The following is a 23,666-nucleotide window of genomic DNA, read 5'->3' as shown; positions in this document are numbered from 1 at the left end:
GCTGCAGGGTCTTGCTTCGTAGATGGAGTACCAAGGTTGCTATGCGGAATGACAGTTCAGTCATGTGAGTATGTCGTGCGACGTCGTCATCTAAGATCGACGAACCATGGAAAAAGAAAAGCGCCGGGCCCCGTAGCGGACAACGGACGAGGCTTGATCGGATTCACTATACCAAAGTCGCACCGAGCCTAAGAATGGCTAGTAAGGGTTCCCAAAAGGCCACCTATATCTGCGGTATTAAACGACGCGCAAGCTGGTGGAGTTGGAAGCAGTAGGTTGAGACGATGACGATGTCATATATGGTATCTTCCCCACATTACGACGTTGCAGCGTTCCTGGATATAAGCCGTTTCGGGGCAGACTGGCCAGATCGACCTTGAGCACGTGACCTGTACTCCGAAGATGAAAGCTTTTCCACCATACATATCCGAAGATATGCCGCGACGAGCAGAATCCGGCGATAACTGTACCGCAAACGTTAGAGGTACCTGACTCGAAATGATTTGCAGCTCGTGCTTGCTTGCCGCTGGATCTCGGTTCACGACCGGCACGGCGCGACGCTACCTCGGGCGCGCCAGTTCAAGGCCCATACAGACGGAGAGAAGAAGTTTCCAAAGTTTCGCAACTGGAGTTTCCGAACAAGCACGGCTATGCTTCGGTATTGTTGGAGATTGCTGATGATGTAAAGATTATGTACTGGTTTGGTTGAACAGGTTCGCGTACCCGTGTCGAACTTGGAATATTGCTGCCGGTATGGAGCCGTGATCGATTCAAACGCACGCTCGGAGGAGGCTCCAGCATTGTGTCAGACAATCATGACACGATCATGACCAGATCCAAAACTTGCATGATAAGTAGCCTCAAACAACTTATGGAGTAGATCTGGGCCTTTTGGAACTTAGGCTAGACGTCTGATGTCGTCAGAGGGCCAGCATCTATAGAAGCTAACGATGCCGACAAGGACTCCGCAAATACACAGTCTTTGCTGTCGCGGTAATAGCCAGCATGGCCTTAGCGCAGCGTATCCTGGTGAGGATGAAGTGGGTATTTGTACGCATTGCATGACAGCCCTTGGCCCCTTGCTTCAAGATGTACGAGTAATTTGGACCTTCGCGCATAAGTTCCCTCAAGTGAGATAACTGGACGGAAGAGAGGTGATGTAAAGATTTTTGTGTGATAACGTGCGTCCCGACAGCGTGTCTCGCGCGTGAAGCGAGATGTGCAGAGTTTTCGCCTTCGACCCAGCTGTTTGGACAACGTTTCGGCTGCTGACAAGCAGGATCAAGCGAATGTCAATTGTCCGGAAGTGCAGACTGATTGCGCTGCCATCATCAGGCATCCCGGCCCATGTCGTGTTACGTGGGTAGCAGATAGGTTGTGCCATCTTGCAAGCGTGTATATTGAGCAGTCATTGTCATCTCGATTGGAGATGTTCATTGCCATTTTGGCTAGTGCGTGGCGCTCGCCCAGTCTGCACCTGTGCAGTTGTAGTACTTTTGACAAGCCAGGCACCAATGACAATGTTCCGTCCGGTATTGGTAAATGCTCTGGGACACGGCACGCGAGGGTCGAACTGCAAGTCCGTGCCTAAAGCTGTCTGCAGCGTGTTGCATCGGGGATGCGGCACAGATGCTTGCGACAGCTTGGCTACAGAGTATCAATGTACATGTGTGCTGTTCGATGCCTGGTGGCCCATCTGCTGCGAATGCTACGTACGCAGTGACAGGCAGCTATGACGAGAGGTGGAGAAATGGGTCAGGCGTCGCGCCGCAGACAGCGCCAGTCTAGCGCGTGGGAGCTTGGCTCTGGACACACAGGCCTGCGGGAGCGGGATGACCAGCATAAGGTTTGGACAAAGGGTCTCTTCCGTGCGATTTGCTGGCTCGCTAGAAGACCAGGGCTCATGCATCTGTCATCCGTCATCGTCCCTGTTGACAAGACGCAGAATTTGTGTCGTGGGTAGGGAAGAAAATTGCCGCAACGCACGATGATGTTTGATGAGGGCCAGCGATGCAAGTGTGCATGAGAAGTTCGGCGCCGGCATGGCTTCCTTGAAGCTTCAGCTAGGACGTGCAGCATGCAGGCCCGCTTGAGTGGGCAGCTTCGTTGGTGGGAAGACCTGTGGACGCCATCGACTTTTCAGCGCCATCGGATCGCGATAGGGGAGTCGAAAGTGCCAGAAAAACGCTGACCCCCAGGGCCTGCTGCAGCCGATGCTGGACGGAATACTCTGCAGCAGTGGACGAAGGGCGGATTTGGCGTGGGAGAAGGGCAGCTGCGAGAGTGACATTGCGCAAAGCCACAGATTAAACGATGCTGCGGGCCATGGCCGAAAGCGGAGATACGAGGTAGTTCCGAGACTTGGGGAGTGGGTTCTTCAATTCCCTTATCCCGTAAACCGAGGGGTACCTAGGTACCTGCCCTTCGCACCTGCCGCCTTTGAGTGGTTCGTTCGGAAGTATTGCCTACCTATCCTCTGCGTAGTGCGCCCGTCTCAGATAACGTGCCGCTATTTGTCTCGAGGCGGCCCAGACTCCCACATCTTTGCCGTAAACGATGAAGCAGGCGATGTCCTCGATGCGGGTGATGGTTCGCGCTACTTGTAGGCCGTGCAGCGCGGGTAGGACGCCTAAGACGGCTGACCAGGGGGTCGTGTGTTGCTCGGGAAACAGCTGTGATGTTGGGATAGAGTTTTTGTGCCGCGGTTGCACAATTGTGAGACGTGGAGCCAGAGCAGTCGCGGCTGACTACGCGCCTCGGGGGACGGCAGGAGCGAGCTGCGACGTTGGAAGTGGAGGAAGGCACCAAACAGAGCGACTGTAATAACGGTCATCATCATTGTCATTTGTTGTGACTTTTGCGTAGACTACATGGTTGGGTATTCACCAACACGGCGCGTGGAAAGACGCTGCAAATTCGACCATGGCCGTAAACTCCTTGAACACCTTGCATCCAACCGGGCCCATTTTGGTATCCGAGAGCTGCCACGCTCAATAGTAGGAAACAACACAGCGCGGCTCTACCATGCGTGTACTGGTAGATGCTATGCTTCAAACTGACATGCGTCTAACATTAATGCATCCAAAAAACGCGCGGCCGGGGCCTGGAATGCCGGCCAGAAAGGGAAAAATCGTCGTCTAATTCATCATCGGAAAACCGGCGCCTCGCTCGCGAAGCACGCGTCCGCCTGGTGGAGGCGTTAGGGGAGGGGTAATTGTCGCCATCGGCGGGATAGGCAACATCCTGATGTTGTCGTCGGCATCTGCACCCTCGCGAGTACCCCATGTGGTCTGATAGCAAGCCGTCAGCAAGGTTGAAACGAGCGCGATGAATGATTCATGACATACCTCTGTCACGGTGATGCAGCCGTAGAGCTTGATCAGGTTGTGGAAATAGCCGAAAAGAATCGAGACCGGGACGAAGCGGACGTCGCCCGGGTTTCTTAACAAATGGGGAATTAGCTTGATCGTCTTCGCGAAGACCCAATGCGCGAGGAACAGCGCCCAGAAAAGGTTGCGCTGCCAGTCTTGCTCATGGGCTTGCTTGTCGTCCTCTGCTGCGTAGTATCCTGCCTCCGCCAGCGCGAGGTAGACCGAGACGAAGAGGGCGCAATCGAGGAGGAAGGCCCATTGCGTAAGCGTGGTTTGGAAGACGGCGTAGAGGGACCATGGGTAGTTCTATTGCGCAAGGATTAGCAAAGGTAGCGCGAATCGGCGAAGTCAAAAGAGGGGCTGGCTTGGCGGGCGTCCAACAACGCGAAATCTGTGCAAATATTGGAAACTAGCGGCACTCACCATCCACATGTAACCCTCCGTCAGGCTAGTCAGATTGCTCCTCCAGTTGGAGCGGACCCATCGCAGACATTGACGAAGGTATTTCGAATCGTCCTCAAGAGTCGTCTCGACTTCGCATTCGCGGTGGTTTTGCATTTGGATCTTCCAGTTGTGTGAGAACAACCATCGCGTGATGAAGTTATCGTCGTCGGCGTTGAGGAAGTGATCGCTGCCCCATGTCTCGTGCGTGAAGCCGTAGGTAAAATTGGGGTCTTGTAGGATCTCGGATCGATAGGCAACGGCGCGTCCAGATAAGCATGGTAGGCCACCGTCGATCCAGTTGCAGGCAGTGCAGTCAAAGTTCCTCCTCACCAGATAGATGGCACCCAGGAACTCCCAGATGCTGGAGCGGTTGAAGCGGCGGATTTGCTGGTTAGTTCCAACACCTCCGACAGATGGGTCTTCGAAAGGAGCAAGAATCCATTTGGTAAACTTCTCCGGTAACCATACATCGTCGTCAAGTAGAAGCGTGATCTTGGTCTCAACCTCGGGAATGGCTCGGCATAGCTGTCGACGCTTGTTGGCCTGGCTGACGGATAGAACTTGAATGATCTTGGGGCTACCCAGCTCTTCTACCATCTGGTACACGCGCTTTACTCGCGAGTCGGGTGTGACGAGGAGGAGGCTTAATGGCTCGAGACGGTATGCGCTTTGAACCGTCTCTTTTAGTTGTTGCAGGTTTTCAGCAACTGTTGGGATGATGACAGTCATGTCCTTTGATGTGATGGTAGGGTCGTCGACAGGCTTCATGGGTGTGTACGTCCAGTTGCTCGCCAGGTTCACCCATAATCTGACATATCGAAACAAACTGTGGTACCGAGTCAGTGTCGTCCAAAGTGCGGGGAAGGCTGGCAGTGGCAGCTATGGTAGACTTACAAGAGAGCCAAAAAGATACAAAACCAACTCCAATTGGGGAACAAGGCTAATGGGAAAGAGAACATGGTGACGGCCAACGAGTGTGGTAGTGCGGAACGTGAACTACGACGGTGGACGGTAAACGAAGATCACATCGAATGGTGGGAGTGAAAAGCCGCTTGCATCGGGGAAGCAGCGGAAGTGACAGGTATTTAAACAGATGCTTGCGAGCGGGCTAGGGCGGCGAGGACATGTTTCGCTCCCGGCGCTGTTTAAGCTGCATGAGATTCCCTTAGCAGACTTTGGGGTAGTGTGAACATGGCTGGAGCATGAGGTAGTTGCGAAATTCCAGTAGTGACCAGGGTGTGTACGAGTCGGGAATAGCGAATGCGCCCACTGAGCTCGAGCGTCATGCTTGGATCCCGCCAGCCGTTGAATCGCTCGCATATTCCTAGCCACCCTAGCTGCAGCGCTTTCAGGGATCGACTGCATCGTGGTGCATTGCTGACAAGGGCCCTCATTGTAACCGCCCCGCGGTCGCTCCGGTGCTGGTGCCGTTGGGGCACGAGACAACACGCCTCCCCACTACTCTCACCTCATCGCGCCATCCACTACGGCGAATCTTGACATGCCTTTGCCATCGCCCACTGGTCCTCCTGACGCCGCCAGCTCGTTGATACGGAGCCGACGCGCGGGCTATGAACGATGCGGCTGATGATCGATGGGTCCTGGTCAATATGTGACCCCGCTTGGCGCCAGACCATCTGAGATCAATGGCTCTAGGCCTGAATTGCCCACTCTCTCGTCTTAGAGTCCCATGCACTAGCCGCTGCAAGCGGACCTTACCAAGCGTGGCGCAATAGCGACGATAGGCGCTTCGTTACCCTTTGGCGGCAGGGCTGGCGTCTCCATCTTCCGTTCGTACATGCTTCCGGCACGGCTAATTACTTATTACCACTCATCCACACTCATGCTACGACAGCCCTCGTTGTTGTGTCGCTGCCGCTGACCAACGGGAAAAATTCCGGGGCTGTTCACTTAATTTACTCGATTGCCCATTCTCTGTAGCCGAGCACCTGCAACAGCGACGGGTCGCCACGGTCTTTCGCTACTAGAGCAACAATGCCATGTGCCTCGCCGGTCCATATTGTTGGCGTGCTCCGTCCCTCTAGACACTAGTAGCCTGTATTGGTCGTACGTCGACCGATGGCTTTTTCGTCGGAGACATTGCCGTATACAGTAGCGAATTGCCTGGACTTCCTGCTACCTTGCTTCAGGTTGACTGTAATTATTGTCTTTGTCCCGCTGGACCAGAATGTTGGAAAGGTACCTGCACCGGATGAAGACGTACAAGGTCCGGGTACGCATGCCTCCAAACTCAAACGTCGTGTAGAACGCTGCAGAGACGGGGTTTATACCATGCTTATGCAGATCCAGTCGTCGGGCCGCGGGAAGCCATACGCGCATCCAATTACCTGACTGTCAACCATGTAAACGGCTTGCTGCTGCATACTGCATGTAATTTACGAAGGTGGGTGGGCGTCCAGCATGCGAGCGATCGAACGAAAGATGGGTCATGGCTGCTGGCGCTTCCCTGCATGAAGCCCTCCCTTTCGGTCCCGTTAACGTCTACATCCGGCTTTCAGATGAGCAGATGTAGACTGCGTATCTTATATCCTTGACCTTGTATGTGAGTTTAGCATGATGATGCCCAATGTCAGTAATGGTTGTACTACAGGCGGAAAAGAGCATTGATCTTGGTGGATCATCATGCCACATCGCAAGACGAAAATCACACCCCACGGATGCCAGGTGACAGCTGTCAGAATGGTCTCGGTTATTGCGTCATTAACCAGAGACACGGGCAGAGAGGATCCTCCACATATTGCGGATCGCTTGCCGGTTCCTCGCGAAAGCCAGAGCCATACACAAATGTACCTCATGTTAAGCGCTCCTGCGCCACAGACGAAACAGGGTCCAGCGCCATTGAGCCTCAACTACTATCAAGACCTACCAGGTGGACTTTCGCTGTCGAGATCTCATGCATCCGAGAAACACATTCCAGTGTTACTGGAGCGATGACAGATCCGTAATGTTCGACGAGGGGCGCTATCAGCACGACGTACAAGGCGTCATGGTAGCTCCATGTTAGACAAACCTGTCATGGGTCTAATCAGTGAAAGTCGTGGTAAGGTGCTCGACTGCCTGATGGAGCGGCCAAAATCCGAAATACATTCCGCTAGTGTTCAGGCGAAGACCTGTGAAAGCTGACTAGCACCCTATAGCCGTCGCACAGCTTTTCTCTAGTCAACTTGAAGGTAGTACAAAGGTGTCAATCGAAGGGTCGACGTTCAGTGTTGATAACGTAAGGTGAATTGAGGAACTCTTTGGCAAAAGTAGACATGAGATCGTGATTTGAGCGTGGGCTTACACCAGCCTCAAGGCAAAGCTATCCTCAGTTATGGTTGACCCATTTGACCCAAGATTGGGTGTGTTTCTTACGTGGTACACTGTCGAGGGTTCATCAAGTGCTGGACAAGGCTGGTGATGGCCCTGATGCGCTCCACTCACCCGGAGCTTGGGTCCGGGGACAAAGCGTAGGATGTCTTCGCCAGAAGATGTCGCAGCTGACTACACAAGTAAAGTTTGAAGTTCTGAATCGCCTGAGGCTTTTCTTGCTGGGGTTGCACCCTCTCAACAAAAGACGTCCAGATGACGTTCCTAAAGACCGGGTTTGCTCTTGCCTAGCTCACGATGTGCACCGTAAACGAGGGTGACCCGAAGTGAGATCTTGGTGTTTCCTTGGATAATGTAATCATTGTTTCAACTCGGCCATCGGTTTTCACGGGCACCGTCGTTGTCTCGGTGTCTCTTGAACGGTATGTTCAGCCAAGCCGTTCCTATGGTCTTAGTGTACAATTCTCATCGGCGATACCTGCCGCACTCAGCTGAATGATGATAGCGTTGTGGAATTGCCATGCAAGGAGTGTTTTGGGGAACCGCCATTGCCTCTGGGTCGGAGAGGGGCGCAACCGACCCAGGAAACCGACCTGAAAAGGCACACGCAAGTGCGAGCGTCTTGCGTGCTTTGGGACTCACTCCATTGAAAGACGTAAGCGTGCTACCAAAGCAGTATGGTAAGACAGCAAAGGCGAAAGAAGTGGGCTGGTAACGGATCGCGGCGGGTCAAGTGGTGGTGGTGGTTGCTTGCCTGAAGCTACAACAGCTTGAGATCGACCGAGAGACTAGCGCCGATCAGTCACCTGTGCACATGAATGCCCTATCGTACTCGCCAACACATGATCCACAGCCCTCCTGCACTCAACGACGCGTTCAGTCAAGCGTACGGGTGTATGCTAAACTTAACAGTGTATCAAGTGTGGCTACAGTCTCGTACGATGCTTGACCTTCCGCGCGGGGGCCAGGGTCATGCGAGTCCCTGGAGGACGCTAAGGACGCGCTAATCAATCGTGCTGATCGCCAGTCCCGAAGCGCTCTCGACCAGGTGTTCCCCACACACTCACACCACCTCTAGCCGAGCCACCTCTGCAGACCCTCACACGTCACTACGTATCTCGTACTTTGAACAGTAATACTGCTCGGACGGCGACACAGTCAAAGGGGTCGTGCGACACAGTTGTGCGGCGCAAAAATCCGCCCATGGGTATGTCGCTGAACATTCTTCGCAGGCTTCCAGCTGCGGCATTGTTGGACGCGTCATATTACGTGGAACATATCCCGCACTGCCGGAGATTGGAGGCCACTATAATCCGACTAGGATTGGGGGCTATAACGATGTCCTTATCCATATTCTGCACTGTATGCGGCTGCAGACACCTGGTCCCAAACCCGCCCAGATAGCTTATGTCCTTGTGCATAGCCATGGCCCTTCGCGAACGGTGTGAAAATTATTTAGCTGCATAAGCTGATCCTCCGGAAGGAAGGTAGAACAAAGACATCGAGTTCCTAGTCTTTGGCATCTACCGTCATCTTTGCTGACATTCCAACAAGGCATACCCCTCCAAGCGCATGTGTTGACAACCAAGCCACTCGCTGCCACGGGACGAGTACCAATAACTTCCACGAACATTTCCATCACGTCAAAATATACAAGACTGCCAAGTGAAGCGAGCGGTCGTCTAACAGGACCTCGGTCGATCTCTGATGTCGTGCATAAGCCACGGTACACCAGAGTGGACGCTCACCACAGCACGTGCAAGGAACGTCTGTCGGATTACACCCTCTCTCATTCGCGTCAACTGATCCACCGCAAATTTCACGCAGACAGAAAAGTCGACCGCAGGGCTGTGTAGGCGTTACCCGCTCGTGGCGCCGACTATCTTGTGACGATAAGCATACCTGATAGGACAATCCTGCTTTCGGCCATGAGACAAGGACTGGCAAACATGTATGCTATCCCAGCATTAAAATCGCACTGATCAAGATTAGGCATCTCGATACTGTCTTGCGGATCATCAATCAGAGTGCAACATCTCATATCTACACTAAACAGCCATGCAATAGACTTCGTTCTATCTCTGGGGAGGGTGCGGCACAATTGCGTAAAGTCCTTGACGATAGGTCTGCACGCGTAACATCCTACAAACCCTAGGGGTATCGCTTGACTGTATCTCCGATACTGCATTGTCCTGCAACACCATGTAACGCGATATGGACTGTCCGAAAATAACCAATTTCGAGATCTGCCGATCGTATGAACACGGAATCCTTCTATCGGAATGCACCAGGAAACACTTGCGCAGTCCATGGTTCCAGGTACATCCGCGCATCGCACACGTACGGGGATGTTCGAGCCATCCATATATCCATATGGCCCACACAATTCTGTTGAGATGTGTAGCATGCACGAACTTCAGATGCTGTGCGTACCCTAGACCTGCGCCTTGCCGCATGCACGCCATTATAATCCCTTGCTTGACCTGCATTGCAGGCCGAGGACTGCGTTTCGGCTACCCTGGTTCGCATACAGAATTTTGCCTGCTGAAATACCTAAACGGCAAGTCGATACAACGCAAGAGAAAGATTGGTAAGTACGTCGGTGTCGAGCTAAATAGGAATGTGGCACGAGACACAATTTTATCATGTCAGCCCTGGGATGCCGTTCAGATTGGCGTATTATTGCGCTCTATCGAAAGAACCGCACTGAATAGGACGACCAGTCAAAATAATCGAATTGAGTCCGCGTAATCACAGACGGGTGTGGTCCACTGCGACATGGTTACACGACTTCACCGGCAATAGCCCACGTTTCTTGGCTTCCTGGTGTGGACACGACAGCGGCAGCCAAACGATCCTGCTGCTACCCGTATCCGTACGCCTCAAAACGCCTCGAACCGCCCTACCCAGCTGACAGGATAGACGCGGTAGGCGATCTTACCAGTCATCGGTCTGGAACAATTCTACGGACAGACACCGAGGCTTTCGAACTCGAGACTTTTACTCATCAGACCACAGAGGGACACATGCACGGAAATTTGCAACATGCGGAAATTCACGCCTGTAATCGCCTTTGAACAGCTGAGTGATTAGGCTATGAGATGCGGGGTGGTGCAAGCGCCACCCACCAGGCCCATGTTATCTGTGAGGCAGTGTGAGCCGAGTAAGATGCGATTGGATCTCCCCCACGGTTCGAAGCTGATTGCACCGTCAAGAGCGTCTTGATCTATGAACCAGCCCGCAGATGGATAAGTCAACACAGCGTTTGCCCGCTTCAACCATGGTCCTCAGCACCCATCTTTTCTCGTTCCACCGCGGCGTTCCACCACAGCAGTACTCTGCCTATTTCCTCCGACGCATGAGCTCGCTGGCCACTCAGCCAGGGAATCGTCGCAACCTGCGTCAGCTCGTGGTCACATTGCTTGTTAATGAGATCTTTAGGGATTGGAGTCCGGAGCAAGAGGCCGACCAGGAATGAGATTCATAGCGCGGTTCCGCACAACGACACCGATCGGGACGAGGGATTTGACGGACATAAGTGGACATGGAGTTCAGGACCGCCGTCGCACAAGGCTCGCATGCCTTCACACCCTCAAAACAACAGCGTGAGTGCGATGAAAGGACTAAGACCGGGCCGCATCAACAACAGTCGGCCGTGTTCGACGTCCCTAGACCAGCTATCGGGATGTACGAACCGGTGACTTGCATCAAAAGACCAGATCGTCTCTCGATCGACCTGGGCAGCCAAGCGGACTGGGCCGAGGCTGGCTCTCGAGCAGATCTCAGGGTGCCGGCTAAGCGAAGGATGGATACCAGCAGTCGAGAATGGAACGGACAAAGGAATTTCTTGTGCGTCTGCAAGCCACAAGAGACAGCGCCGGAAATGCTTTTTCCCGTCAGCTGCACTGCTGCACGGGATTATGTTTGCTTTTTCGGAGCTATCCGAGGGCGAGGAATCCCATGGACCCTGGCAAGTGAGGACGACAGGACTCCAACGACATCAGCTCTGGGTACCATACCCGTGCTGATATCGCGGTCAACTTCTCCGTGCCACTCGTCGTCGTCGTCGTCGATATGTCTAGTTTGATGAGTGGAGCAAAGACGAGCATGGGCTTACTAGCAACCGACGACCGAAAAAGCAAGTTACGATGCAGCTTTGGAAAGAGCATCAAGTTGTATGGCCCCATTCGTTGCATAATCTGCCAAACAAGTAGGAGAAGATTGAAAGCTGCATTAGAAGCACTAACTACACAATCATCTAGAAGCAAGCCTCTACCCTGCGGAGGATACCAAAGCCAACGCCCTGCTTTTCTCAGTCCCCAACGCCCCACCTCAGCTTTGCATGTACAATCGTGAAGGTCCCGTATCTAGGCCCAAGAGGGGGCAACGCGCTTCACCGACGGTGATTGGATGGACAAGATAAAGACGAGATGTCTGGTAAGGAGATCGTGGAGTCAATAGGCAGATTAGTCCTGTAACGCAGTGATGGTATAGTATCGCATTGTGATGGAGTGTACAGATGTCAACTCCTTAGACTACAACTTCGACTTGGTAAAAACGATCAGAAGAGTAGAGAATATAGATAACGCGTCGTGTCTCAATCTGTGCTGTTACGGAATAACACTTTCTATTATGGTGTATGAAGGTGTAATTGTAGGTTATGCAGCGGGCATCGACAGTTTATACGCAGATATTCAGCCACAGGAACAGGACATGTAAACATTGAAACTCGGGTCAAGGTAGAACTTAAACACACATCCATGAAAGCTCCTGTATGGATTACTTCTAAATTGAGTAGAAAGCTCACACAATGCCGTTGTCCACTTATATGGACATGTAATGTTTTCATTGTTTTAAAGCTGAAAGCCTCGCATGCTGTTGTCTCATACATTCAACCAACTACTCTTAATCGTCCATAGCATCTAATCAAACCCCTCAAACCCACTCTCATCCGCACTCCCTCCATCCCCCTTCTCCTCCCCAATCACCCTCCTCTTCGCCGCCTCCCTAGCCCCCTTCCTCTTATTCTCAATCTTGCGATCATACCCACTCTTACTACTAATCCTGTCCGCCTTCACCCCCTTCCCATCCCTCTCATCCTTACCCCCAGCCTTCACACTCCTCCTCGCCTCAACACCCCTCCTCTTAAGCACCTGCCTCTCCCTCTTACTAGGCGTCGGCAACGCATCCAACAACCACTGTTTGACACTCCCCTCGCCCTCACCAACCCCCCTCATCTTCTCGCTCGCTCGGATAACATTCGCAATAAGCTTCACAAACGGAATATCGTCTTGAGTGTAGAACGTCACAGCAACGCCCCCTTCGCGGCCAGCCCGCCCGGTACGTCCTACGCGGTGCACGTAGCCGGCTGCGGAGGAAGGGACGTCGTAGTTCACCACGCCGTTTAGACCGCGGAAATCTACACCGCGGGATAATAAGTCCGTTGTAATGAGGACCCAGATCTCGCCCTTTCGAAATCTCGTCATTATGCCATCTCTAGCCGACGAACTCAGATCAGCGTGGAGTACTGCGATCCGCGAACTACCGCCTGCTTCAGGCGGGATGTCGTAGAGGAGTTCGGAGTGGAGGGCGATGGCGCGGGGGATGGTTTGTGTGAAGACGAGGAAAGGGGGTCGCAGGATAGGGGTCGAAGTCGATGTGAAAACAGAGGTTGGATGCAGGAGTTGGCGCAGACCGAGGAGCTTGCCTTGTTCGGTTGCGGCGTAGGTGAGTTGGTGGGATATGTTTGGTATGGCGGAGTCTTTGAGGCCGACGACGAGGCGGATGAGGGGAGGTCGTGCGGGGAGGGTGGTGGTGGGTTGTTTGGGGGTTTGGGAGGTCGGTGAACTGGAGAGGGCGGTCCAGCGGTCGTTCAAGGTCGACGTTGTCAAACTGTCGATATTCGATCCCATTGTTGCGGACCAGAGACCGATTTTTAGCTTCGGATTCGTGCAGGCGTTCCATATCGCGAGGGTTTGTTCGCGGAAGAGAGGGTCGAGGAGGACGTCTGCTTCGTCGAGGACGAGTTGGGATACACTGGGGATACCCGCGACGGTACCATCCTTGCGCTTCAAGGCGTTCAGCAGAGCAAGTGGTGTAGCGACCAAGATGGCAGCTTTCACAAGCTCTGCCCGTCGACCAGCTTGCTTCTTCTTTGGCGCTGTCGCCTCCTCGTCTTCCGACTCAGACTCGTCGTCGTCGTTGTCCGATACCTCAGCTTTCTCTGCGTCGTCCTGGGTCTCTTCTTCTGGCTCGTCTACGACTCGCATACCCTTCCTCATAAGCGTAGCCTTGACCGCCGTCCCCTTCGCCAATTTCCTCGCCTCATTGACAATCTGCGCAGCGAGTTCTCTCGTAGGAGCAAGAATAACGGCGCGAGGACCCTCTTTCGTGTCCTGGATTTTGCCCTCAGCAAGCAACGAATCGATAATCGGTATCAAGAACGCTATCGTCTTTCCACTCCCCGTCGGCGCCACGGTCAAAAGATCGATATCCCCATTATACTGAGCCCCAGACAAGCCCTCGGCGTCTTGCGAGGCACCACTCGACCCCTCACGCCCCTTCTTGCTCAGCAGCAACGGCAAAGCTCCCAGTTGCACCTCGGTAGGTAGCTTGTACCCCTGCTCCGCTATATTCTCCGCCAGTCGTCTCGAGATACCGTATCGCGTCCGTAACTGCGCAAACGAGGTGAGGGGTTGTGGGTAGAGCGACTTCTTCGCATCCTTCTTCTTCTCCTTGACCTCCTTCTCCTTCTTCCGCTTCTTCGACTTCTTTTCTTTGACTGGCTCTTCTACTTGCGGCGCGAAGTCTTCCAGGACCGAGACCTTGAGTTTGTGCGAGCGCAGTATCCGCTTGCACTCGTCCACATCGTATGGGTCCTCTTCTACTTCCTCTGTATCGTTTTGAAGTCTGGCCTCTTCCTCCTTCTTCTCTTGCTGCCTCTGCTTCTTCCTCTGCTTCTTGGACAGCGTGCTTCCGTTTACGCCTGGTTCTTTGCTTGCACCGCCGCCGAAGAAGTCGAGATCGGCGGGCAGGTCGTTTGCGCTAGGAGATGCATCCCGGCCATTCTGCCCTCTCTTCCTCTTGCGACTGGTATTCGACGTGTCGGACGGTTGTGCTGGGTCGTCGTGGCCAAACAGCTGCGGGTTTGCGACAGCGCCGGAGGAGGGAAGCTTTTGCGCGGACGAGCTTGGCGCCGCTTTGGAGGATCGCGAGAGGAGTTTGAACACGTTCATAATGGCGGGGGATCAGGGCAGAGTCAAAAAGAGCGAGTTAAATTCTGTCCGGCATGGCGACTTGGGTTTTGTTCACAATGCAAAAGTTGGATGGATGCGCTCAGAAAAATAACTGGGCCGCGGCGATTCGGCGCAACTAGCGCCGATCATTCGAGCATTCACGCAGCTATCATTATCGTTGCTTGGACTGAAGTAGATGCATTGCCAATAATTGCACATGTGTAGAAAATGGAATCTAAATCAGAGGTATGTGCAGTATACAGTATCGGATCCCTTGCATCCCGAGTGCACCGCAAACACACTTGCTCAGCTTCCCTGCCCGCCAAATCGTACAGTGTTTCCTCGCCGCCCCCTCGTCGTCTTGCTCGCTACCGTTGGAACCTTTGTGCATGCTGTAATAGTCGTGTCGTAGCTTCCTCAGCTCATCGCACTCAGTGGTGCTCGTCCTTCTTGGTCCTGTAGCCAACAAGCTTGAAACGGCCGATGATCTCGCCAACCGAGAAGAAGCCAATCACCTCGGCGACAACTACACCCATCGAGTACCATTGTTCGCGGGGGATGTTCCGGACTTGTGCAAGGACGTTGGCGGGTTGCTGCGAGGCGCTGTTGGCTTCGCTGGCTACGCGGTTGAAGAGCGAGGTTGGGTTGCGGAGAGCGTTCAATGCGGGCTGGATGTAGTTCTGCATCGTCTGGACGGATCTGGGTGCCGTTAGTAATTATTCCGGTACTCCAGTGTGTCGAGTGGTGCTGCTGGGAGGCTTACGGTGGTTGCATGCTTCGTTGGTGGGCAATAAGCTTGCCGAGCTCGAGTCCGACCCTTCCATAGTAGGTAGCCTTGGGAACCAGTCCTGTAGTACTGTCAGTCGATAGTTCAGTTTGGAGTTTTCAGCTGTTCTGCGACTCGCGGCCACCCGTCTATCACAGGTGAGCCATGCAAATATGGCTGCGCCTGATAAGCCATGTAGAGCTGTTCGGACAAGCCAATGCACTCCACAATTTGCTCTCTCAGCTCAGACTGCTGCACGCAATTCGCACATGGCCAATTGATACCCTCCCCCGCCGCAGAGATGGTGTGACTGACCGTTGACGAAGTTGACCATCCTTCCTACCCGTCCAGTGGCCTGCTGTGTCGCATTGTTGGCGGCTTGGCCGGCACTCTGTGCGGCTGAGCTCGCCGAGCTTGTGACCTTGGTGAGACCCTCTGAGGCCTTTGACTGTGCCTTTGACGCGGTTTCCTTTACAGTGTTGGTGGCTTCGGCGGTCGTCGAGGCATTGCGGATGCCAGCGCGGCGGACGGCGAACGTCGATTGCCGTATGGCGGCACGTGATGCAGCGAGAGACATGTTGATGCGAATTGACTGAGGGGAGATGGGGTGTCGCCGGTCGTCTGCTCGTCTCGTGAGGGTGGATGGAGCTCGGCAGTGACGCTTGGTTTTTCAGCGGAGTCCGTGCGTCGTCGCCGCTTGCCGGCTCAGGGGATCAACCATGTTGCCATTACAACCTCAACAATCCCATGCTAGTCACAATGAGGTCACTTTCACGAGAGATTTGTAGTTGTATCATGAAAAATACGTGATTTACTGTCATACTCATCTCCAGGTTATTCAACACTTCTCCAGTAGTAAACAATGTCCTCACAACACCATCACCAACTACCATCGAAACTACTCTTCTTCTCTTTGGGCTGTCCCAACATCTCACCTTTGATCAGAAAGTTTAACTTCCTAATCTCAGTCCAGCGACTCAATGCGCCCAGCTCAAGCACACTCATCCTTCTCATCTTACCACTGGGGTTTCCAATCACAACAGCTTTCCAGTCACTGCCCCGGCCGACCTTTTCTAGGTCCTTGAACTCCTGCCAGGCTGCCGTGTCGCGACGGGTTCCGAAGGTATGGTTGGGTATAACTTGTACGGACTTGAAGCGACAGAGGACCAGGATCAGAAGGACAGTGATGCCAAAGAGAATGCCCGCCGTAGCACCCGTGGACTTTTGTGCGCCAAGACTTCGCGTCATGTTGCCGCCCACCATGGTTGCGACAGCGGCGAGGACGAAAGCAATGATCTGGCTAGCAAAGATACCAGCAGTCACACGGGGAAAGGAGGTGTAGTTCGTCCTTCGTCTGCGATCTTGGACAGCCATGCTTTGCAAGCGATGTCGCGTGTTGACTCCAGGTTGCAAGTCACATGTATCGAACGTCTCCATCATCAGGCCATGGCATTCGGCTATGGCGAGGATACTGAGGAATCCTACAGCGCCAGCGAAGATTATCGGTACAAGCCATGGCTGAGGGCACCTAGCCGACGAGACAGTGTACGCCATGCCCATCAGCGGAAGCGTGAGCGTGAAGATGGCGCGGCGGACAAGATGGCTCGACCAGGTAACTTGCTTCTGGAAAGTCATTGAGTCGGTGCGGAACGCACTTTTCCGCTCACGAGAGAAGATGCCGGCTTTCGTCAGAGGGATGGCGAGGAAAGCGCCAATAGCTATCGATATAACGCCTGCGCCCACCTTTGTTGGTTTCCATCGGTAGTCTCGCGACAAGAGAGCACCGAGAAGGACGATCACAAGTACTACTTGGGCGTAGATCCATCCGAGGTAGAGTGCCAGGACGAGGAAGCCAGGTTGGCAGAGCATCATTGTCATGAGCTTGATACCCGCCCACACTTCTTCAAACCAATACTTCGGTCCTTCAGTCTCGATATGTAACTTTACCTCACCCCGACTCACGCGCCTCGTAATATAGTTCTCGTCTCTGTCGTACACCTCAGTTACAGACTTCCGAAAAGGTGCGCGTCGCGTTTCCGAAGTCGTGATGTTGAGGACCAAGGCGAAAGCCAGAATCACGACGATGATGTAGAATCCCCATTGCGGCGATAGACGGTCGATGATCGCAGCGCCAATCTGAAAGCCGACGGCGATGGAAGCAATCCAGCACCATGACCAGATACCCAGCCACATGCCCATACCTCCACCATGGCGGCGAACATCATTCGCGACAACGAACTCTTGGTGAGGATTCTTGGACTGTAGCGAAGCCCCAAAGAGGTCAAGTAGTACAGTGATGTAATTGACGTTCGCGAAACCGAGGACGAGGCCCGATACTCCACGCGATAGCAAGAGCCCAACACGGTACTTTGCCTCCTTGTTGTGGTAGCCGCTTACAACAATAGCTTGAGGGAACTGAAGTGGCAAGGCGATTGCTAGTGAAGCAAGAATGTAGGGCTTTCGTCCGTGTAAGAGAGGTAGTGTCCAAGCAAAGAAGGTTGAGATAGCAAGTCCAGCGTAGAGTACTGCATTGCCTATGATCACGATATGGCGTTCGTCCGCGAGAGAATACTGGATGCGAGGTACCTCGCCGGCGTAGATACCGACGATGATTCCAAGCAGAGCTGTGTTGATACACGCAATACTGGCGGTCAGACGCTTCTTTCCCGTAGACCAGTTTCGCGCAATTGGCTGTCTACGGTGGTGTCGATGAAGACTAAACGTATGATGGTGTGCCTGTTCCCGCACAGTGAGTTCGCCGCCATATGGTTTCGATGGTACATCATCCTCGTCGGATGAACACTCGGTTTCACCGAAGCCTGAATCTCTTGGTTCGGGCCGGGGCTTAGGTCGACACACAAGCTCTGGGCTGTGATGACGTCGATGTCGATGCCTTGTAGAATCGCCGTGGTGGCGTCGGCGAGAGCGACCACGAGACTCATCTCTACCCACAGGACGGAGGACAAAATCCACATGTTCTCTCGGAGCTGGCTGAACGAGCTTGGGTAGAAGCAGATCGGCATGGAGGTGGTCTCGTTCGCTTTTGCGGTCACTGGACGAACATGACGACGCAGAAGAACTGCTTTCTTTTCGCGCATTCTGATTCGAGTAGGCCCAGTCGTAAGACACCGAAGCTCTTGGCAGGTCAGCGTGCAGACGGACGTCGGGGGCGATATCATCCAGATTAGTCCGATCAACGACAACCGGGAGTATGTTGTGAGTGCGAGAAGGCAAGCTTGAAGACTCAGACACCTTCAGAGGAAGAGCAGTTGTCATGAGATATTCGGGCTCGGCGGTAGCGTCGTGTACGGCGTCTCTCGCCCCCTCGATAATCGTGTACAGTTCTTCCATTTGGCCCCGATCATCGGAAACCTCTGCAACCGCGGCAGCTTCCTGTACCATGTCTTCCAAGTCTTCTACTGCGTTGCTAATCTTTCGTTTTGCCGCCCGCTCGAAGGTAACGCGGGCTGGTGCCGGTTGCGTGGGAGACATTGTGACTCTAGAGATGACTGCCGGGGGTGTGCTGGTGCAATCTGACGTGCTGGACTGTTGAAGATGATTCGGGACCGGCGCGAGGCTGTCAGCGCGAGGGCGAGCATCGTGCACATGGTTGACCCCTGACTCGTCGACGTCTTGTTTGATATTTACGACAGAAAGCCTCTTTTGTGGTTCATGTGACTGCGATATGGATGTTCGATGCGCCGACCTTAACGGCGTTACTGTATTAGTCGCCAATGAGAAACGACGCGTTTGGGCTTGTCGATGTCTCGTCACTGGGGATGGGCTACTGGTAGCTGTTGATGGAACCCGACGTTCACCTGCGGGTACTGATGACTTCCTTCGTGGCATCGGTCTGGTCGTGATAATGGGCTGAATCCCAGTCGCGACAGTCACCTTGCCGCTAGGTCGCGTGCTTGGTGATGGAGACGGCTTAGGGCTTTCGTGACCATCTACAGGCGAGCTACATGGGCTTTCCACAGTCGTGCTGTTCTGACCATCCGTGAACGTTGCAGCCACGGCCTGTGAAGTTTTGTTGCTGAGCCAGGGAAGTCTGTCCGATGTCGTTCGTGTTCCAAGCTTCTTGCGTTCCGGCGCCTTTGTCGTCTTTGAGGGAGCGCTCGACGCCTTCGAGGCATTGTTCTCAGACTCAGTCATGTTGTTAAAAGAACGATTGATTGGATTGGTCTGTCTGAGACGGCGAATACGTGTGAACACCTAAGAGGGCAGTTTACGCGCTCATGTGAAGTTTGCCGACCGAGTTGCTAGAGGGCTGAAGTGAGAAGTCGGCCTAGAAGGTGAGATGCAAAATGAATATGAGACGACCAGCTTCGACTGCTTGCAGGTAAGCGCAAGCAGGGCGGCGGAGGCGGAGGACGTAGAGGGTGTAGAAGAAGCTGGTCGTTGTAGCGATGAGACAAAGGATGGACGGCTGGAAGGTGTGGAAGCGGTGTCGTGTGAGTGCGACAACATGGAGGTTGAGCTAGCTCTGTTTACTTGCCTGACGCATCTGACCTTGGACTCGCTCTTCCCGTCGCTGTATACAAAAGGCGCCGGTGACTTTGAGAGCAAGTACGACACTCACCCACGTTATCTGAGATCGAACCAACGGCAGTCACGACATTGCAATGCTTCTTGCATCTTACTTGAACTCATTGCTGAAAACACTGTATTACGATATATCTTGCTATCTCCCCTTCCTTCCGCTCGCGACGGAGAAGAACATTTCATATACGCCATGAAATACATACATGGGTGAAATCAAACGCCAGATACCCCATATCGTACGCCGATGTACATTTCCCCGAGAAGAGAAGGTAAAGCCTTGATCATTCGAGATCGGGTATCAAAAAATGCGAAAACACGTGTTTGCGCGTCTAAATATGCGGGTAGGAAACAGATGTTGTTAGAAAAGAACATGTGTGATGAAAAGACGATAGATCGAACACAGAAAGAGCGAAAGGAAACCGTAGCGCGAACGCTGTGTAAACATAGAGGAGACCCGCAGCTTTCTCGCGCACACTAGCCACCACCCATACCAAACAAGAACTTCAGCTCTGATACGCTGAGCTTGGTAAGGCTCTTCGACGCATTCTCATCCAGCGCCGCATCAATCTGCTCACGCTTCCTATCCTGGATAGCAATGATACGATCTTCCACGGTCTCCGGTACAATGATGCGGTGCACATATACTTCACGCTCCTGGGGCATACGATGGGCGCGGTCGATGGCCTGTTCTTCGATGAAGGGGTTCCAGAAAGGGTCGAGGATAATGACCTGAGATGCTTTCCAGAGGTTGAGACCCGCGTTACCGGCTTTGAGAGAGACGAGCATAATGTTTTCGTTTGGGTCGTCCATGAAGGCGTTTACGGCGTCGGCGCGCTCGTCCATCTTCATGCTGCCGTCGTAGCGCTGGTAGGCCAGTCTTTCTCGGTGTAGAGGTACTTCGACGAGATCGAGCAAGGAAGTGAACTGGGAGAAAACGAGCGTCTTCTCAGTCGGGTCATTCTCCTTGATCTCTTTGAGCAGTTCAACAGTCCTGCTGATCTTCGCAGACGGAATGAAGGTCTTGTCCAGGCGACGCAGGTAGCGCTTCTTGGCGCTCTTGTTGCGGAGAGACTCTTTCTTGAGCTGAGCAAGAGTAAGCTTGGGTTTGGCGCGTTCCTTACCCTTGCCCTTGTTGCCCTTGCCAGACTTCTTTGCCTTTGTCTTTGACTTTGACTTCTTCTTAGACTTGGACACAGATGCGGAGCCTAGGTCGTCGTCGTCATCTTCCGCCTCATCGGCGACGTATTCGTCTTCCTCATCATCGTCAACGACGAAGCCAGCAAGGTTGCCCTTCCTGTCGACATCCACTGCATCCTCCTCGTCTTCGGAGATGTCAGAATCAGAGTCATCTTCTTCAGCATCGCCCTCCTCTTGTTCTGACAAGTCAGCTGACCCAAGCCGCTCTGGGCAGTGGACCTTGCAGAAGTGCTTGTAATCTGTGATCAGTTTGGCGCTGATATCACCACGGCAGTGTGGGCACAAGGCCGGGGCAGCTTCATCATTGCCATCTTGAGCGGTTCGCATGGCCGGATCCATGATCTTCTGGACACATTCACCGCACACCGTATGTCCACACGGGATGAGGATCGTCGGATTCGGATCGAGATCAAGGCAAATCGGGCAATCGAAAGACTCATTAGCCTTCAGTCGCGCGACGACCTCATCACTCAGTTCCCTGGCGCGGCTCAAGAGATCGTGTTCATCGATAGCCTCGGTTGCTGGTTGACTGAGGTCTTTGATAAGATGCGGATGACAGCATGCTTGGCGGAGGCGAAGCAGGAGAACCAAGACGTTGGCGTAGTTGCTTGTGACAGTACCCTTATCAAGGAACTTATTCATCTGAAGCTGCGACTTGGTTTCTAGAGCCTTGTAGAGCTCATGTTCTTCGTCTTCGAACTCAACACTATCGATGGCAGAGTGCTTGGGAGGGATCTTGGAAACAGGCTGCCCATCAACGACAGCGTCTTTCCGACGCCGGAGCATGATACCCTTGATTACGATGTGAAGACGGTTCTGTGCACCGGTCCGCGCGCGTGGCTGAGTGCTCTTGTAACCCTAGATTTCGTTAGTAAAAGATCGTACCCAATGGTCAGAGCAATCTGCACTTACCTTTGCAATGTCCATGCTATACTTGGTCCATGTAGTATACGGCGACATCTTCAAGAATCGGAGAAGAGGGAAAAGCTCGTCAACGCTGTTCATCATGGGCGTACCAGTCATACACAAGCGGTGTTTAGCCATGAGATCAGCGCACGCCTTGGACGCCTTGGAGTTCCGGTTCTTGATATTGTGGGCCTCGTCGATAATAATACGATACCACATGCACTCTTGTCCTAACAGTGCGAGCCTATCCTTGGCCTTGCGGCGCATGCTAGGGTTGCGGAGCTCTGCGTCGTTGGCCATCGCCTCTTTGGAAGACTCCTTTTGCTTGTATTCTGAAGTCAGGGAACCAAAGGTGGTGAGGACGACGTCACACTGGCGAAGACGAGCGAAATCAACGTTCTTACCACTGCCATGATAGAGATGAACCTTGAGCTTGTGGCGAGGATGGATATGACGCTCGATCTCCTTCTCCCATTGTCGCATAAGGGCGACAGGCGCGATAATGAGCGTTGTCTTGCATGCCGGATCCGTCGGCGGATTCGCGCAAATGAGAGCGAGAGCCTGGATGGTCTTGCCCAGACCCATATCGTCTGCAAGAATACTGCCCTTGGTCGCGCCGCGCTCCTTGTCGAGCAGCCACGTGAGACCTATACGCTGATATTCTTTCAAAGTACAAGTCATGGTCTTGGGAGTGGGCGCTCGCTTTTCTTTGTCCTCTTCGTCAACACCAGCACTGATGCTCTGCAAGAGCTTCTCAATGTCTTCCGCCTCATTGACATTGAGCGGGAAACGGCCATACTCTTCTCCGTCGCTGCTCCATCCTCGCATGTGATCAGGATAATCTGCTTCAGCACGAGGCTGATAAGGGAAAGTCTGCGGCACAGCAAAATGACTACCTGGTGCACTGGGTGCGATCAGAAACTCAGCAAGCTCTTCCGGAGCCATGAACTCTTGGTTGAACGCATCTGCTGGTAGTATGGTGCCATTGTCACTTCCTCCCTGATAGTTGTTGAGCTCCGGGAATGGGTCCATATAGTGTGGGGCGGGATCTGGTTGCGCATGTACATGAATAGGAAGCTCGTAATTGCCAGGCGAAGGTGGATTCGATTCAGTCAGGTCGACAAAGTCCATAGGGTCAGAGTGACGAACCCGAGCGGCCTCGCGACTAGGAAGCGATTGTGACCATGGACCAACGGGCGAAGTTGGAGTTACCGGACTAGGCTGCCCGCTGACACGCTTGGCTTCGGGGTAGTCGGTTATCCCAAGGCTGCGCTTGCGGCTATGTTGTGGTTCAGGCAGAGGCGGCGAGGGCGGTACTTGCATACCATACGACGACCCGTTGGTGTATGACGGGCCGCTATGGTAGCTTGTGTGGTTGTTTCCGTTGGCATGTGTCCAGTCACCATTCTCGTTTGAAAAGACCTGGCGGTATGCGGTCATGGCGTTGTTGGGCTGGAAGCCATTTTCTGTGATGGCAGTGGCCAGGGCATCGGTCTCGCTTTGGTGCTGCTCAGCCGATTGCTGCTGGTATAGCGTCTGGAGCATGTTCTCGTACACCGGCCGATCAGCGGGATCAATGGCTGGAAGGACCTCTTCGAGCATCTGAATATTGTCTTGAAGGCTCATCGCGTCCGACGCCATCTTGGGCTAGGCGATACCGTGTTTAGGTATGCGAAGGAAGCGGGTCGGCGGTTGTACCAGGGGACGTGGTGGTGGGGTGGGAAGCGCCAGCAGTGCGGCGCAGGGCGAGTTAAGTAGGAAAGGCGCTGTCGGTGCTGCGGCGAGGACGCGGTGAATATGAAAGTGAATGGGAAGACGGTGCTGGTGAAATCAGGCAGCCGTGCTTGCCTCAGCTGGGAGGGAAGGCGCCGT

General features: G+C 53.6%; 5 protein-coding genes across 5 annotated transcripts; all 5 read right to left on the bottom strand.

The window, feature by feature from the left end:
• Positions 1-3,137: 3,137 nt before the first annotated feature.
• J4E79_010294 (uncharacterized protein) lies at positions 3,138-4,774 on the bottom strand (the record flags this gene model as incomplete). Its single annotated transcript, XM_049359133.1, has 4 exons — positions 3,138-3,290; positions 3,348-3,677; positions 3,795-4,641; positions 4,710-4,774. The coding sequence occupies 4 exons, from the start codon at positions 4,772-4,774 to the stop codon at positions 3,138-3,140; spliced, it is 1,395 nt and encodes a 464-aa protein (XP_049206511.1).
• Positions 4,775-12,067: 7,293 nt separating this feature from the next.
• Positions 12,068-14,380, bottom strand: J4E79_010293 (uncharacterized protein; the record flags this gene model as incomplete). Its single annotated transcript, XM_049359132.1, has 1 exon — positions 12,068-14,380. The coding sequence occupies one exon, from the start codon at positions 14,378-14,380 to the stop codon at positions 12,068-12,070; it is 2,313 nt and encodes a 770-aa protein (XP_049206510.1).
• Positions 14,381-14,811: 431 nt separating this feature from the next.
• On the bottom strand, positions 14,812-15,723 carry J4E79_010292 (uncharacterized protein; the record flags this gene model as incomplete). Its single annotated transcript, XM_049359131.1, has 3 exons — positions 14,812-15,079; positions 15,144-15,228; positions 15,462-15,723. The coding sequence occupies 3 exons, from the start codon at positions 15,721-15,723 to the stop codon at positions 14,812-14,814; spliced, it is 615 nt and encodes a 204-aa protein (XP_049206509.1).
• A 302-nt stretch (positions 15,724-16,025) lies between these two features.
• J4E79_010291 (uncharacterized protein) lies at positions 16,026-18,638 on the bottom strand (the record flags this gene model as incomplete). The annotated part of the gene is made up of 1 exon (XM_049359130.1): positions 16,026-18,638. The coding sequence occupies one exon, from the start codon at positions 18,636-18,638 to the stop codon at positions 16,026-16,028; it is 2,613 nt and encodes an 870-aa protein (XP_049206508.1).
• Positions 18,639-20,165: 1,527 nt separating this feature from the next.
• Positions 20,166-23,435, bottom strand: J4E79_010290 (uncharacterized protein; the record flags this gene model as incomplete). The annotated part of the gene is made up of 2 exons (XM_049359129.1): positions 20,166-21,746; positions 21,801-23,435. The coding sequence occupies 2 exons, from the start codon at positions 23,433-23,435 to the stop codon at positions 20,166-20,168; spliced, it is 3,216 nt and encodes a 1,071-aa protein (XP_049206507.1).
• Positions 23,436-23,666: the final 231 nt, after the last annotated feature.

Source organism: Alternaria viburni (assembly GCF_023758015.1).
Source record: "Alternaria viburni strain BMP 2772 chromosome Unknown scaffold_29, whole genome shotgun sequence".
In the NCBI taxonomy this organism is placed as follows: Eukaryota; Fungi; Ascomycota; class Dothideomycetes; order Pleosporales; family Pleosporaceae; genus Alternaria; species Alternaria viburni.
The sequence above is the reverse complement of the archived record's forward strand: the minus strand, read 5'-3'. Positions and strand labels throughout refer to the sequence as shown.